The following is a 15,552-nucleotide window of genomic DNA, read 5'->3' as shown; positions in this document are numbered from 1 at the left end:
AATCAATGGATTTTACGATGTACAATTGCTTGAGGAAGAAACAAGAAAATTTAACAATGTTCTATTAATTCTATTGGTCCAACTATTAGTCATGATGGTGCAACCCTTCTTCCATATGTCATGTTGCTCATTAGTCCTAGCTTTCATGTCAGCCACTTTTTGACTTGAAATAGAGCCCTTCACCTCCTCGTGAGTAGGGGATTTGAACCCAGCCTCATGAACAATGATGACATCTATCATATACTACCCATAAGGAGACCTAAAACAAATAAAATAAACAAAATAAGTATTCTAAATTGAGAGTTCAATTTTGAATCTACAATGATATGTATTTCTAAATGCAAAAATTCAATACAAATAGAAATCAAACTTATATTATAAAACAAAAATAATAATAATTACTTGGCTGCGTGAAATGGAGTGGTGCAATATAAACAGAAGTTTCGACTTGCACTTCTTGCAGTATCATGCTTATTGTTGTTTCAACCCATGCTCTCAAGTGACGGTTGGGCATTTGGAGTAATGCTTGGAACGAAATATGATTCTAAATTAGATGAAGATCGATGAATTCTAGTACCAATTCTTACACTACCACTGCCATTGCCACTATCACTACTTGTAGATATAGGAAATGGAAGAAGTCTCTTCACCAATGGCTACCATTTATTCTCTTTGCCTTTTAATTCTTTTTGTTGCTCAAAAGTGTCTAATTGACTTTGTATTTCACATATAATTTCAGGAGGCATTGGTGGGCATGGTTTAACATCACATGGTATGTGTGCAAGTTGATACTTCCAATCAATTAATACCTCCTGCAAGCAATTTTGTTTTGCAATGTAGACATGTTATCTCCCCTTTTTGTTCCTAGGGATGACCTGTTTCGAACAAGGACCCCTTCTAGCTGGGGTTGACATTGTACTTGAAAATTCAGAACAATTTATAAATGTGAAGTACAGTTAGATATAAATGGAAAATTATTAATCTTTACATTTTATAGTAAAATTAAAATGAAAAAGTCAGAAATAACTAAAACAATAAGGATTTGCTACTAAAAAACAAAAAAAAACTAGGGTTTGATAGCGTGGGTTTGCATTTTTTCCATTAACCTAAAATGAGAAAAAAACAAACAAATGTAGAACACAATGGAAAAAAACACTTCAAAGTACAAACTTACCTCTTCAAATTGGCTCCAAAATGATGCTAGCTAGCTCTAAATCAATAGTGGGCTCTTTCAAATCCTCCTTAGGCTCCTTTGGATGCATCAAAGGTTGCTACAAATTTGCCCAAATTATCTTCAATCGTTGTTTTTTACTCAACCAATGTGCTGGTTTTCTCTTTTATGGCTTATATTTTTGTGGAGCTAGTTTTTCACTCTCTATGTTTGAAAACAAAATGAGTGTGTTTTTAGGGTTGAAGAGATGATTTTAAGTACTTTTGTTCTAACACTGTCTTTTATTATCTTTTTTTGTTTTCTTTCTTCCCCCAACCATGGTCAAGTCTAGTTTGCAGAACTCACTGGGTTTGGCAAGTTTGGCAAACTTAGCGAGTCTTCTAGACTTGCTGGGTCCTGTGACTCTTGAGTCCCCAAGGCTTGGTCAATTTCACTTGCCTTGGGACTTGACAAGTCTTGGCAAGTCTAGGCAAATCTTGTAATGATAATCCAAACCATGCATCAACATATGTTCTACGCTAATATGGAGAAGTGTTTCTTTGCCACAAGCAAGATTCAGTTCTTGGTCTACATTGATGATGAACATGTTAATTTGATCAACATCAAAAGAAAAGCTATAAGCTACTGGTTTATTGCTAAGCTATTGGTTCATTTTGTAGAGGCCTTGTATTTAGGTCTAGTTCAAACCTAGTTTGGTATCTCATCCGGTGTGGCAAAGGATTCCATCAAGGGATGATCCTAGGAGAACTTGGGTGAACACTGATGAATCTGCATGACACCACAAAGATAAGACAACATTTTTTAATTCTTTTCAGACTGCAACTAATATTTATTTAAACTGCATATTTTTTCTTTGGGAAGCAAATGTTACTTGTTGGATTTTATGTCTCAATGTCTCAATGTTACAGGTGGAGGTGGAGAGTGGAAGCATTTTTTGGTTTTCAAACATCATCCCTTTCCTTTTCTACTGTATACCACATGTTATTTCTTTTCAAATAAAACTGTTTGTCATCATTTTGTATTGTGTATATGGCATTTACAAAGATTAGCCAAACATGGTTAATTTGAGAATGTGCATGATATTTTTGCTTCCCAACACTATAGATACCAGAAGCTCCTTGGAGATATGGTAGGATAGTTTATTGGGTGCTGTGAGAGCTCCATCAAACCTAATGCCGTTGTATGTGGGCCATATTTGCCAATTGGCTAGCCTCATAAGATCTTCCTTTAGTAAATGAGGAATCCTGGGTGTTTGCTCTCATGAATGGCTTCAGAGACAATGGATAGGAAGAAATTAATAATTATAGATAATTAAATAGTGAGGTTTATGTCTGTGTCCATAGAGAAGGGTTGCAAACACAACATTCACAGGCAAGTCTAGCAGTGGGGACCAAATGGGAAAAAGTATGAATTGAACTGCAAGGAAGTACTTATAGCATCAATGAAATAAAACCACATGCAAATATTACCTGTTCTCTTGGCTGCATGAATTTGTTTTATCGAAATTTTAATTCCTGGTCATGATATCTTTCCCAATTTGGCACACAGTTGAGTGAGCCTGATATCAAGAAGAGCCATCCTATCTAGGTTCACATAGTCATTTGTATCTACCACATATACTCTGTTCAGCAAAATCATGTGGTCACTGATCTTGAGATGAAGGGCCTACTTGGGTAGGATGCGCTAGCCTTCCATTAAAGTATTCAAGTACATCATGCCAGTCTTTCCCACCTCCAGAATGTCCAGACTTCTTGTTCTTGATCCAAGCATTAATACAGGTTTGATCATATTTGTGATCAGGGTCAGGGAGCTTAATCTTCTTTTTAAATGCAATGCCTGAGAGGTGAGCTATTGGATTTCAGCTCACAAAATGCATGTTCCTTCTCTAAGGTGACAATCATGGAAGATATCCCTCAAAGTATCTTCACAAGTCGAAACTTCAAGCTTTATTACCACTCTGTACAAGAATGAAGTTTTAATGCTCTATCTATAGGAAGCAACATCTAACTGAGCTTGCATGCCATCTTCAGGGGCATCTCACATCTTTAAAAGTGTGGTAGAGACCATTGTAAGTATCTGCTGATGATAACCCTGGCATAAACAGGGTGCCCCTAATTACTTGAGCTGTTGAATATGAGGGATCTGGAACTTTTTCTTTTACTTTTACCTTTGAAGTGATCTATATTTGGATATATTGACACCGAACACAAGCTTAATCTGAGATATTTGGACATATTGACATGGAACACAAGCTTAATCTGAGAAGAAAACAATAAGGTTGCTGCTGAACAGAGGCTTGCTATGTATAAAAGCCAAAGGAATTCTATAGGACACACAGCAGGATTCTCAGACTTCAAATCTTTGATCATGTAAAACAATTCAAAATTTGAAATCCAGCACTCTTAACTATGGGTACTAGTCAGAGCAGCCTCGCTTAAAAGATTTCATATCACACACTGTATGTCATTAAAACCCGTATGTCATTAAAACCCTTAAGCTCATTAACTATCCTAATTTTGGAAAACCCATCACATGTCAGTTAACTGTCCCTTATGCCACAAAGTTCCTTAGGATCTTGGGATTATTAGGTGTGAAAGACTTACCTTTTGAAAACATCGAGAAGCCGAGGGCCAATATAGTTACTTTTAAACGTGAGGTACAACCTTAAGATTTACTTAATTATGCACTGCTTGGGCCCTCGGATGACTAAGAAACAGATACTAGATACATGCCTGAAGAGGTGGACTATAAAGAGTAACTCAAGAAAAGGGCATACTTGGGGAAAGAAAATTGCAAAACTTAAAAGACAATCTCATAATATTGGAATCTTGAGATCTTGGAGGCTTGAAAATTTGATAACACATTATGAAACTCAGAAAAAATTGACCAGGAGCTGTAACCCAAGAAATAAACTCACTCAAAATTGATACATATGACAATTTCAGATGTTTGGTGGTCATGATTTGGAAAATTGTGCTGTTGGAAACAGCATATGGCGTCTGAATTTGTGGTTGTAACTTTATTATAGTACTAAATGCAATTTCAAGGCAGCAGCCACTCAACCAAACTTATAACAGAGATCTTTTGAGAGATTGAAATGCAATCTATGTACAGTGCTAGTAATTTCCAAGACAAACCTTAAAAAATAATTTAAGTTGAAACCAATGCATTTAAGCCTGTGCTTCTCATTCATATTTTCATTGGTTCACAGGTTGTGCAGAACTATGCTAGACAATACAATTTTGATTTCACAGCTTCACATCTTGTATCTATGTCAATGATAGGTACTGTTTTGTCTTTCTGAATTTGTTTTCTTTTCCATCTCTTGTTGCCGATGCACACTGATAACTATTCATCATAATATATTTATTTGGCATGTTGTCAACTTATTAGATAACTGTAGGATTTGGATCAATCTTCTCTCAATTATAGCTTTTCAATGTTTCCTGCTGCAGAGGCCAGTTTTTGAATAAAACTGAGAGGGTATTTATTTAATCAAATTCTAAAGATGTTTGTTTAGAGTCTAGACCCATAAAGGCACTCCTTACTGATCATGAAAGATTATGTTCTAAAGAAACATCAAGTATCATTTTTAACATTTCTTTGTGTCATTGTCAACCATAGGAGCATATTACATTAGTCAGTATTTATCTTGTCAATAGTTGGGAAGGTTGAGTATTTCGTCAAGAATTAATTTTTTTTTTAACTGAGGATAAAGGAGCAACCATGAGTGTGAAATTACAATCTATTGTTGGGCACATCATGGTTCTTCTGGAGGGTCATTCAAACATAGCACCAATAAGGATTGTTTGCATATGTAACCAATCTACTTGAAACAATCAACCATGAGAGTGAATCTACAACCTATGATTGGGCACATTATAATTTTTCTTGAGCGTCATTCAGATGCAGTGCCTATATGTATTGTTGGCATCTGGAACAAACATGATTCTAGATGAACCAATCTACCTTACTGATTTTTGAAGCCCTTGTACCCTGATCAGTATTGATACAGGTCCAGCCTCCAGGTACGTCTCAGGTACTAACATTATCCTGGGTCTTACTGTTTCCAGGACATACCTGAGCAATACTGGGGGTGTATGTCTGTCTTTGTAAAATCATAAAATATTTTAATTAACAAAAATATAAAAAACAAAGAAAATAAAAAATATAAGCAGCAGCTAAATTAATCTAAACATTTGTCGACGAGCGACTAGTGGGAGCAGTACCACTGCTAGTCCCACCGCATGTAAATCTAATGAATAAATTGTGTATGGATGATGTGAATGAAAAGCAATATGTTGATATGATAATATGTTGTTGTGATTCATTAGTTTTGACTGTGATCACTCACTTGTTTTGTTTTTGAACCTATGTTCCACGGGGACGCGTCCCCTGCATTTTTTGTCTCGTACCCATAACAGGGACGAAATGGGGATTCGGGGACAGGAATTTGCTGTTTCCTAGGAGTCCCCTTTTGGCAAAGTCACCAGGGACGTTTCGGGGACGGCTGTTGGGAAGCAGGGGACGGCAGGGGACAGCCAGGGGATGCCCAGGCATCCCCCAACTGTACCCAGGACAGCTGGCCATCCCCAATGGCTCAGAAAATTTTGAAGTCCAAAATAAATAAAAAAAACACATTTTTAATTTATAAAAGAGGTTCGGCTGGCCCAACCAAGACCCCAAATAAATATTAAAACATAACAAACCCTAATCTAATGCATAAAACAAACAAAAGGAAGAAAAAGACACTCATTGCGGCTACACGATTGCCAGACTACGGAGTATCGTCAGACTCTAGGCTTATGTTGGGATGTCAATCCCGAAGATGCTATGCAAGTTGAGGAGGACAAGACACCTCCAGAATTGCTTGGGGTTCCATTGGTTGAGGAGGCAGCCCCTCATATTGATAGTGACTCAGATAGAGACTCTAGCTCTGATCTTGATTTAGACTCTTAGTCTTAGACCATTATGGACAGCCATATATTTTCTTAGTTTATCTTGACATTATGATAGACAGCTGATTATGGACTTCTATGTTTTAACTTTTCTATTTACAGTTTATGTCATCTCATAGTTATGGATGTTTAATATTTTAATATTTATCATTTTATGTCTATTTTGGATGTTTATGACATTTGTTTGTTGGCAATGATTGATAAAAACATTTGAATTTTGGTAAAATATTTGTCAATTCTCTTGTGAAATCTCAAATCAAGTCTAATGCAATGTATTAATGTCTATGAGGAATGCTTTACCATTGTTATGATATGCATATTTGGAATTTCTTTATATTTGTAAAAACCTGTTAATGTAATAGCGTCGGTAGTTTCCTTCATGGCCGACATAGACAACTAAATTGTCTAAGTGACCTATCGGCCTTAGACAATTTAGCTATATCGATTTGCCTTTATTTATCTATGTATTGATTATGTGTTAATCCCGCCATCCTTGATAATCAAATCATGAGCATATTAACACCCTAACATAAGACGTGTTGATTAATATATAATTGCCACTTGTGAAAAGGTATGTTGCAAAAACAGAGTTGCCGGAAATTCCTTTGTCCCTCCTCGGGAACACATTTCCTCGTATCCGTTCCCGTTTCTGAAATGGATACGTATCTGATACAGCCCAAATACACGTCGAATATTGTACCCACGCATGCCCAAAAATACTTGATTTCCAACTATGCTAAATACTAATGTGATTTGATTTTTGAACAAAATTGATATAAATCTTCCTAAATTTAATTTTAAAAAACTTCATTAATGTTGATTTTCCAGGTTTTATTGGATGTATTTTAATGTATATGTCTGATCCAATCTGATACTTGCATTCTTGGAATTCTATATGTTCTCAAATTGAATAACATTATACTATATATATTCCTTTGGAGAGGCATGTCCTTGAACGGACATGTCTCTCCTTTAATTATAATAATTTAATCAATATTATAATGTTTCATCAATCAATTATTAATTTAGAATAATATAATAGATTAATATTGAATATTAAATTTTATATGATTAATAATAATATAATAATATAACATAATAATATATTATTATTAATCACCATATATTATATGTATTCTAAATGATCATTCGACTCAAGCTACAAACATTAACACTCCCTCTTAGCTAGGGAGGATGATCAAATAAAATGTGTAGTGATCTCCCATGTCAACACTTATGGCCCTCACCATAGATACACAAAACACTCCCTCTTAGCTAGGGAAGATAAAATCAATGCAAATGCATTAAGTCTAGATTAATTATGGAATAGAAAAAATATTATCTCACTATGATATCAAGAAGTATGGTATTAACAAGAATATCAAGGCACATGATATTCACCCTAACTAAAAAATATCATCTCATGATATTGGGAGTATTTGCATCAACCATATGATGCTCATCACAAGGGACCATAGTCTCAAGGTGTGAATTTGCCTCCATCGGCGATTCTATTCACAAGCTCTTGTGTGGATTGCCTCTGTCGGCAATTCCATCCATAAGCTCTTGTGTGGATTGCCTTAGTCGACGATTCTATCCATGAGCTCTCACGTGGATTGCCTCAATCGGTGATTCTATCCACAAGCTCTTACGTGGATTGCCTCAGTCGGTGATTCTATCCATGAGCTCTCACGTGGATTGCCTCAGTCGGCGATTCTATCCACAAGCTCTTATGTGGATTGCCTCAGTTGGCGATTCTATCCATGATTTCTCACGTGGATTGCCTCAGTCAGCGATTCTATCCACAAGCTCTTACGTGGATTGCCTCAATCGTTTGCTGTCAATGCTAACAACCAATAGTTATTAGTGTGTTAGCCTTGACAACCGATAACTATTAGTGTAGACTAACACACTGATAACTATCGGTGACTAACATATCACTACCCGATATGCAACCTGATCTAATGCAATCTGATCTAATGCAATCCAATAATATATATTAATCGGAGTCATCATTATGTTAGATCGATATTCATCTAGATACAAGATTCATTAGATAGATGAACATGAGAAAGATGCATAGTATGATTTAATCAATAGTTTGGTCATATGCAAATATAGAATGACTATCAAGGATGATTCAATTGCTTGATGGTTTTATCATAGTTATCGATATGATAAATGATTGAATGAGAGACTTCATTTATCTCTCATTCAATCATTTATCTTACGGAAGCTATTATACATTAACACTCCCTCTTAGCTAGGTAAGATGAATGTAGACAATATATTCAAGCATCATAATTTAATAGATAGTGATCATTTTAGTCATTCATGAGAATCATACCATCTAATCATTTGGTATGTAGTATCACCTAAACACGTGATCTTGAAGTTCATCACATCAATCTTGTGATTGATAGGATATCACCTAAGCATGTGATATCAGTATTGCCTACACGTAATACTTAAGGATAATCATATGAGAAAGCTTAATTTCTCACCTTATCCTAGTTGTGATAAGTGCACTAACATTTTATACAAATGTTATATCACCTAAATACATGATATGAAGTATCACCTAGACACATGATACAAATGTCCATCACGTCAATCTTGTGATGACAGGATATCACCTAAGCACGTGATATCAGTGTTGCCTAAACACGCAATACTTAAGGATAATCATATGAGAAAGATTTAAATTCTCATCTTATCCAAGTTGTGGTATGTGCATTAACATTTCATATGAATGTTTTACCACAACACAATCATGGCTTCATCCATGATTCACCAGAGATCCACCATGATAACTGGTTTGGACATTATAAGATCGTCACCTTATAATGTCTCCATACAAGTGTTCATTATCTTGAGAGATCGTCACCTCTTAGATATGAACCCAAGGGATAAAATCCAAAAATGTCCTGTAATGACAAAGAAGTTTACACATTAAACATGTAAATACAAATTGCAAAGAAAATTACCTTTCTATCATACCTAAACCTTTTCTAAAGTGATCAACCTTCACTCTGAAAGAGGTTTTTGGTCAGAATATCTGCAGTTTGATCTCCAAGGGAAAACCCCCCTATTCGAGGGAGGAGCACCGAGCATAAAATGTCTTCATTATATATCAAATATGTCTAGCAATAATGCAAGATACGGGCCCAATATATGTTGCTTCACTCCTTGAAGCAAATTTCACAAGAGCAAATCTAATTGGCCTTCTTCAGAGGATTGATCTGCTCTAACTAATATATAAACTGCTCTTCACATAAATTGAATGGATCAGAGAATGAGTTTGTATCTTCTATATATATGAGGGAGGCACCCTTTCACAAGGGGTCAGTCCTCAATGACACCATTTGTCTCTTCATAAGGGTGACCACTACAACATCAACACTCCCTCTTAGCTAGGGAGGAATCCTTGTTAATAATATAGTCATGAAATGACATCCACCATGGCTACTCCTAGAGAGTGGAACACGATTCATCACGGTACTCAATATGATGATATCCATCATGGCTACTCCCATGTATGAGAATGCATATGAAGTATGAACACAAGTGCCCATCACAAAGTTGCTCAATGTGATGTTTTCATCTCATCATGACGTTCACCATGACTACTCCCAAAGGGTGGAACAAGGGCCTTCACCTCAAACTTCTCCCTCACAGAGAAGAGTGTATTAACAAGGGTTTTCTCCTCAAACTTATCTCTCACAGAGAAGAATGCATTAAGCATATTTTCATGATGGTGTGGCTCCCTCTGATATCAACCTTCTGACCTCCTTGTCTAAGGTTGCTTCTGATGAAATGTTAGACTCCCTCTGAATTTGATATCAACCATCTGACATCCTTGTCTAAGGTTACTTTTGATGAAATATTAGACTCCCTCTGAATCTGATATCAACCATCTGACCTCCTTGTCTAAGGTTACTTCTGATGAAATATTAGACTCCCTCTGAATCTGATATCAACCATCTGACCTCCTTGTCTAAGGTTACTTTTGATGAAATATTAGACTCCCTCTGAATCTGATATCAACCATCTGACTTCCTTGTCTAAGGTTACTTCTGATGAAATATTAGACTCCCTCTGAATCTGGTCTCAATCATCAATTCGTTTATAAGCATCAATTTATTTCTCCCTTTAATTCAATTTTATTGTGCTTTCGTCCTGAAGGTATGTCTGAGAGAGATTACGAATAGCTCATAAACTAAATTATCTCGAACAGAAATACCAATGATAGAAGCATACAAGATTTTACTAGCCAATATTATAGCATAAATTACAAACTCAATAATTCATGTGCCTTAATAAAACATGGAATACTTATCTTAAGTTTAAAACATTTCCTTTCATAAGGTGAGCCCATATAAGAAATATCACACATGAATCATCTCTCATCATAATTCCCTTTGAATGATGTAGAACATTTTCATAATTTTGATCAACACTTTCATTATGATCTGCCACACACAGTCGTTAATAAATTTTGCAATTTACCAATTTTATCCAATCTCTTCGGTGAGATGTTAGAAAATCTAATTACAAACATTTCCTCCAAGTTATAGCCAGATCCAACGGTTAAAATAGAAGTTATGACAATTTTCCCAAAACTGCTAACCCTAGGTAGGGTTTCAAGTGACCTGCACCAAAGTCGTCATATCTTGCACAAAACTGGATCAAATTTGATGAGATAAACATATTTGAAAACTAGAAACACAGATCTCTCCATCCATATATTATAGTCCTCATTTTGAGGCCAACCAAGGGCCGTGCAATGGCATATTTCAGACTGAAAATTAAAAAAAAAACTGAATTCTCCAACCCTCTCCAACCTCCAAATTAAACTTCACAGGCCTGAGTTCTGATACCATGTTGACTTTACAGGTTTTATTGGATGTATTTTAATGTATATGTCTGATCAAATCTGATACTTGCATTCTTGGAATTCTATATGTTCTCAAATTGAATAACATTATACTATATATATTCTTTTGGAGAGGCATGTCCTTGAACGAACATGTCTCTCCTTTAATTATAATAATTTAATCAATATTATAATGTTTCATCAATCAATTATTAATTTAGAATAATATAATAGATTAATATTGAATATTAAATTTTATATGATTAATAATAATATAATAATATAACATAATAATATATTATTATTAATCAACATATATTATATGTATTCTAAATGATCATTCGACTCAAGCTACAAACATTAACAATTAATGCATTTAAAAAAAAAATGGTATTAACAAAACCTACACCAAATGAGAAAGACAAATGAAATGTTTTTCTATTTCAGTGACCCATTTTTTGGGTTATCTTTCAATGCAACTCTTCTATTTTTGCATATTGTAAAATGTTAAATCTACTTATCATTATTTATTTAGCAATTTTGTGTCTATGTTGCTTTTGAAGTAATGAAAATCTCCTCGAATAACTTAGAAAATTGTGTTAAATATATGTGTATGTGTTTTTTATGAATGACGTGTCCAGCCGTATCCATATTGGGCGTCTTAAAAAATAGCCATATCCGTATCGGATACCGTATCCGTGTCCATGCAACTTTTTGCAAAAGGAAAAGCCGACATTCTTGAGGAGTCGTGATGGTTGAAGGAACCTGTGTTCAGGTATATGTATGTGTTGCGTTTGTCTCTCAAAGGCATCGATAATATTCATCAACATTACACTTAGCATGTCGTGTACTTCCTAGCAGATTGAGTTAACTTCTACATCAGACCGATTCATTCCTCCAGCAGATTGTACTCATATACAAGGAGATCGACTTACAGCAGATCATATATCCTCCATTGCAGATCGAACTCACTCTATTTCTCAGATCGATAGTTATCTGTGTGACAGTTACTGCAGTTCATATTCCTACAGCAGTTTGGATTGCTTATTGCAGTCTAGGGTGATTCCATTTTATCATATTGCTTCAGAGTGTGAAGCAATCCATTGTAAAGACACTTGCCATATTATTGAAAGTAATTGAGATACCTTGTTGCTGGGTTTTTCTATCTTCAAGAGGAAGGTTTTCCCAGGATAATAACTGTGCAATTGTGTTAATTATAATTTATCTAATTTGATTACTAAAACTTAACAAAACCTCCCTATTTTTTTAACAGCCGCCCCCTGCCGTCCCCCTGAAAATGATCCAAAAGTACCCCTGTACTGGAAACACGTCCCGGCGTCCCCTGCTGTCCCCATCCCCGAAACTCCGTGGAACATAGATTTGAACAGATAACACAAACTTGCATGATATAGTAATCTCATAAATATAAGCAACTTGTTTTCTGAGTACAAGAAAATAATTTTTTCCTCAATATTTTGCTAATCAGCCAATTCAAGCTAATAATACATATTCAGGGTCAATAACTTAAAAAATATTAGTCAATAAAGATTTTCAGAGTTATCTCCTATAAATTAATTGACTGATCTGATTTTCTAGCAATCTCCCAAAGTACTAGCTTAATTCTTTCATGATCTGCAAGCATTAGAGATATTTTATAATTTTTGATGGCTTGAATTTGACAGTCTGGTCCACCTATTATAATCACTAGCCAGAAACCACAGAAGGAATTCAGAAAATATAATTGCTCAAATTTAATAAGAAAATAGTCTGAAACTCAACATACATATGGATTTCTACCGTCTTGGGGTGTACTGTAGCACTGGACTTTAGCTCTATTCCCTGCTTCCTATTTATCCTGGAACTGAATTGCAGATAAGTTATGTCAGAAGACCAGAACACAAGACCTCATCTACCTATATCATATTTATGTCACGTGCGTCCTCTTACTCAAACTCATCTTGTCAATTAGATACAAGTTAGAACTCTTATTAGGCAAACTATTACATGTATCCTGGAGGGATTGATGCCATGTATGAGATTCCTTGCAGTCCTTGAAGTGATTTCAACATTACAGTAACACTTCCTAGTATTTAGCATATTGATATATCTGACTGTACTATTTCTCAGTCTGTAGTAGACTTAAGCTCTAAAACATCTGGGAATTGATATGTTTCTATCTGTTTGTTTACTAGGTTTGTTCTGTTACAACCTTATCTCTCGTTGACAATCAATGTTTTCTATTTAGGCATACACATGGTTCCTGAACTCTGGATTTATTATGTGACCAGCTTGGTCTGATTTTTTTTTGGTGTATGATCTGGTTTACCAGTGTTTGGCAAAGCCAGTAATACATCCTGATGCAGTAGCTACCATTAAGTATGAATAAACATGATAGTAACTTCCAAGCAACATTTTGTTTGCAGGTATTGGATGAGTACCAGCAGAATTTTGGGGATTCATGGAAGGCCATACAGTCTGATTCAAATCAATCTTGGCCTTACTTGGAAGAAGCTCTGACCAAATTTCAGGTAACATCAAAATGTATTTTAGGGCATTTTTAAGAGAATCACCTTTGTTTTATAGATGATGACTGCAAAATAGTTCTAGCTTAACAATCATGCAAATTTATATGCTATATAGTGTGTATTGCTGTTAAAGATGCATTTATATGCATCACAAGGTGAATAACACACATGATATTATACTCAAGTTCCTTCTATGTTCTTCCAGGATCCAGGTGAAGCTGATAAACTCCTGAAGATCCAGAGAGACTTGGATGAAACCAAAATCATTCTTGTGAGTTTTAATGTTTGATACTTTTTTGAATGCCTTGAAATCTAGTGGTTTATCAGCAGTTAAAGGGTTTATAACACATTAATTCATAGATGGAAAGAAGCATGATCACTTTTTTGAGATTGTTGCATATAAGAGAAATATTAGAAGCTAAATTATAATATTAATTTTTGAGATAAGCTGGTCAGTAACACAAAATATTGCTCGTTGAAATTTGCCTTATTGTTAGAGGAGACCACAAAATGGCTTGAGAAGCCAATAAAACAGATCAAAGTTTCAAACTAATTGCTTTATTTGCATATGGAAAATGTAAAAGATAGTTCTTTTAGATTGTTGCCAAACGAGACATCAATTTGGTGTTTGAGAACCTCCTTATGCCAATATTCCACAAGGAGACTGTTTTTAAAATTTACCTTGTATTTTTATTCAATAAGGTGTACAACTGTACTCCATTTGTATTTGAATCTGTGACCTCCACTATAGTGTAATAGTGTACATGTACCCTCAACGCTAGGTCAACCAAGGCTGTGATCAACTTAGTTTGTGATGCACAATAATCACTGAAAAAATGACATTACCCTCAACATTAGACCAATGTCTGCAAAAACAACTCCTAAGAAGGGTTGACACTTGACAGTATATGCTACATGGTATGCGTATCACCATGAGACACGGTTGATAATTTCACACTTACGCATTCAACATGGTGCCTTTGCATAAAAGACCCGCTGCTGACAACTATGTCTTACTGGTTGGACAATAAGCTGAGCTTTTACATGGTATTTTTTTCCACTTACCTGCAAGGTAGACCTCAACAAAGTGTTACCACAGCAAGACCAAAAACCATTTGTATTTGCTTGTGTCACTGCATTCGTCTCAAAAAATCATTTAGAATTAAATATGAGGCAGTCAATCTCAACTAAATATAAAAAGTTATGGTCCATGTAAAGTTTTGTTTTCCTCAGACAACAATATCAGCTTCAACATTTTGTCACCATTGCAAGACCACACACTATTTGGTTTTGATGGTATTGTGCATTCCTGTGGAAACAATATATGGTTTCAGAAAACACAGCACTCAATTCTGAAACTGTAAAGCAAACATAAGATTTCTGCAAGTCTTAGACCTTCGAAAACCATAAAATGATACCCAAAAGTATCATTAAAATTTCATATCCAACATTGTCTATCAAAATTTAACAAAATGGTCTCAAATATTTTGTGCATATCCATTCACCTGTCGATCTCTTTTAAGGGTTGTTGATGCTTGTAACTTTATTCATTCATCTGCAGTTGTGAACCTCAGGATTTAGCACAACACTCAAGATTGTGTAACCACTGGAAGGTGAATCATTTAACCTGCCAAAGCAGTTGTTCTTCCATTCAGTAACATGCAATAAACATCAAGATACATATTCAATTCAAATTAAAGATAGGTACTTCTGCAACTCTTGGAGTTCGAAGTTATAAACATTAGAGAAGGATTTGAGCCCTTGGCCTTTTGGATACCTCATAGAGTGATACCTCATAGAGTGAATCTAGCAACATGAGAGAAGCTTACAGGATAATTGAATGAGTGTAGCTTGCAAGAGAGATTACCAAAAGGCCTAAATTCAAGCATTGAATTTGAATTTGAGGATATTATATGTATTGTGATTGTGCATTTTTCTCTCTTACCAGTTCCCTAAGATTAGCTCCCACATCCTGGTCTCCTGCAGGTGCAGATAGAGCTTTGCAGAGCCCTCCCTGGTTTG

The 15,552-nt window shown here is 35.3% G+C and overlaps 1 protein-coding gene across 2 annotated transcripts in view; it reads left to right on the top strand.

Annotated features, from left to right (window-relative positions):
- LOC131041535 (VAMP-like protein YKT61) overlaps window positions 1-15,552 on the top strand; it is a 63,136-nt gene that overhangs the window by 39,839 nt on the left and 7,745 nt on the right. For both annotated transcript variants that reach the window (XM_057974665.2, XM_057974664.2), the window contains exons 3-4: window positions 13,429-13,533; window positions 13,736-13,801. In XM_057974665.2, coding sequence (XP_057830648.1) covers window positions 13,429-13,533; window positions 13,736-13,801 — 171 coding nt within the window. The remainder of the gene's footprint in view (window positions 1-13,428; window positions 13,534-13,735; window positions 13,802-15,552) is intronic.

This window comes from Cryptomeria japonica, chromosome 2 (assembly GCF_030272615.1).
Source record: "Cryptomeria japonica chromosome 2, Sugi_1.0, whole genome shotgun sequence".
Classification (NCBI taxonomy): Eukaryota; Viridiplantae; Streptophyta; class Pinopsida; order Cupressales; family Cupressaceae; genus Cryptomeria; species Cryptomeria japonica.
The sequence above is the reverse complement of the archived record's forward strand: the minus strand, read 5'-3'. Positions and strand labels throughout refer to the sequence as shown.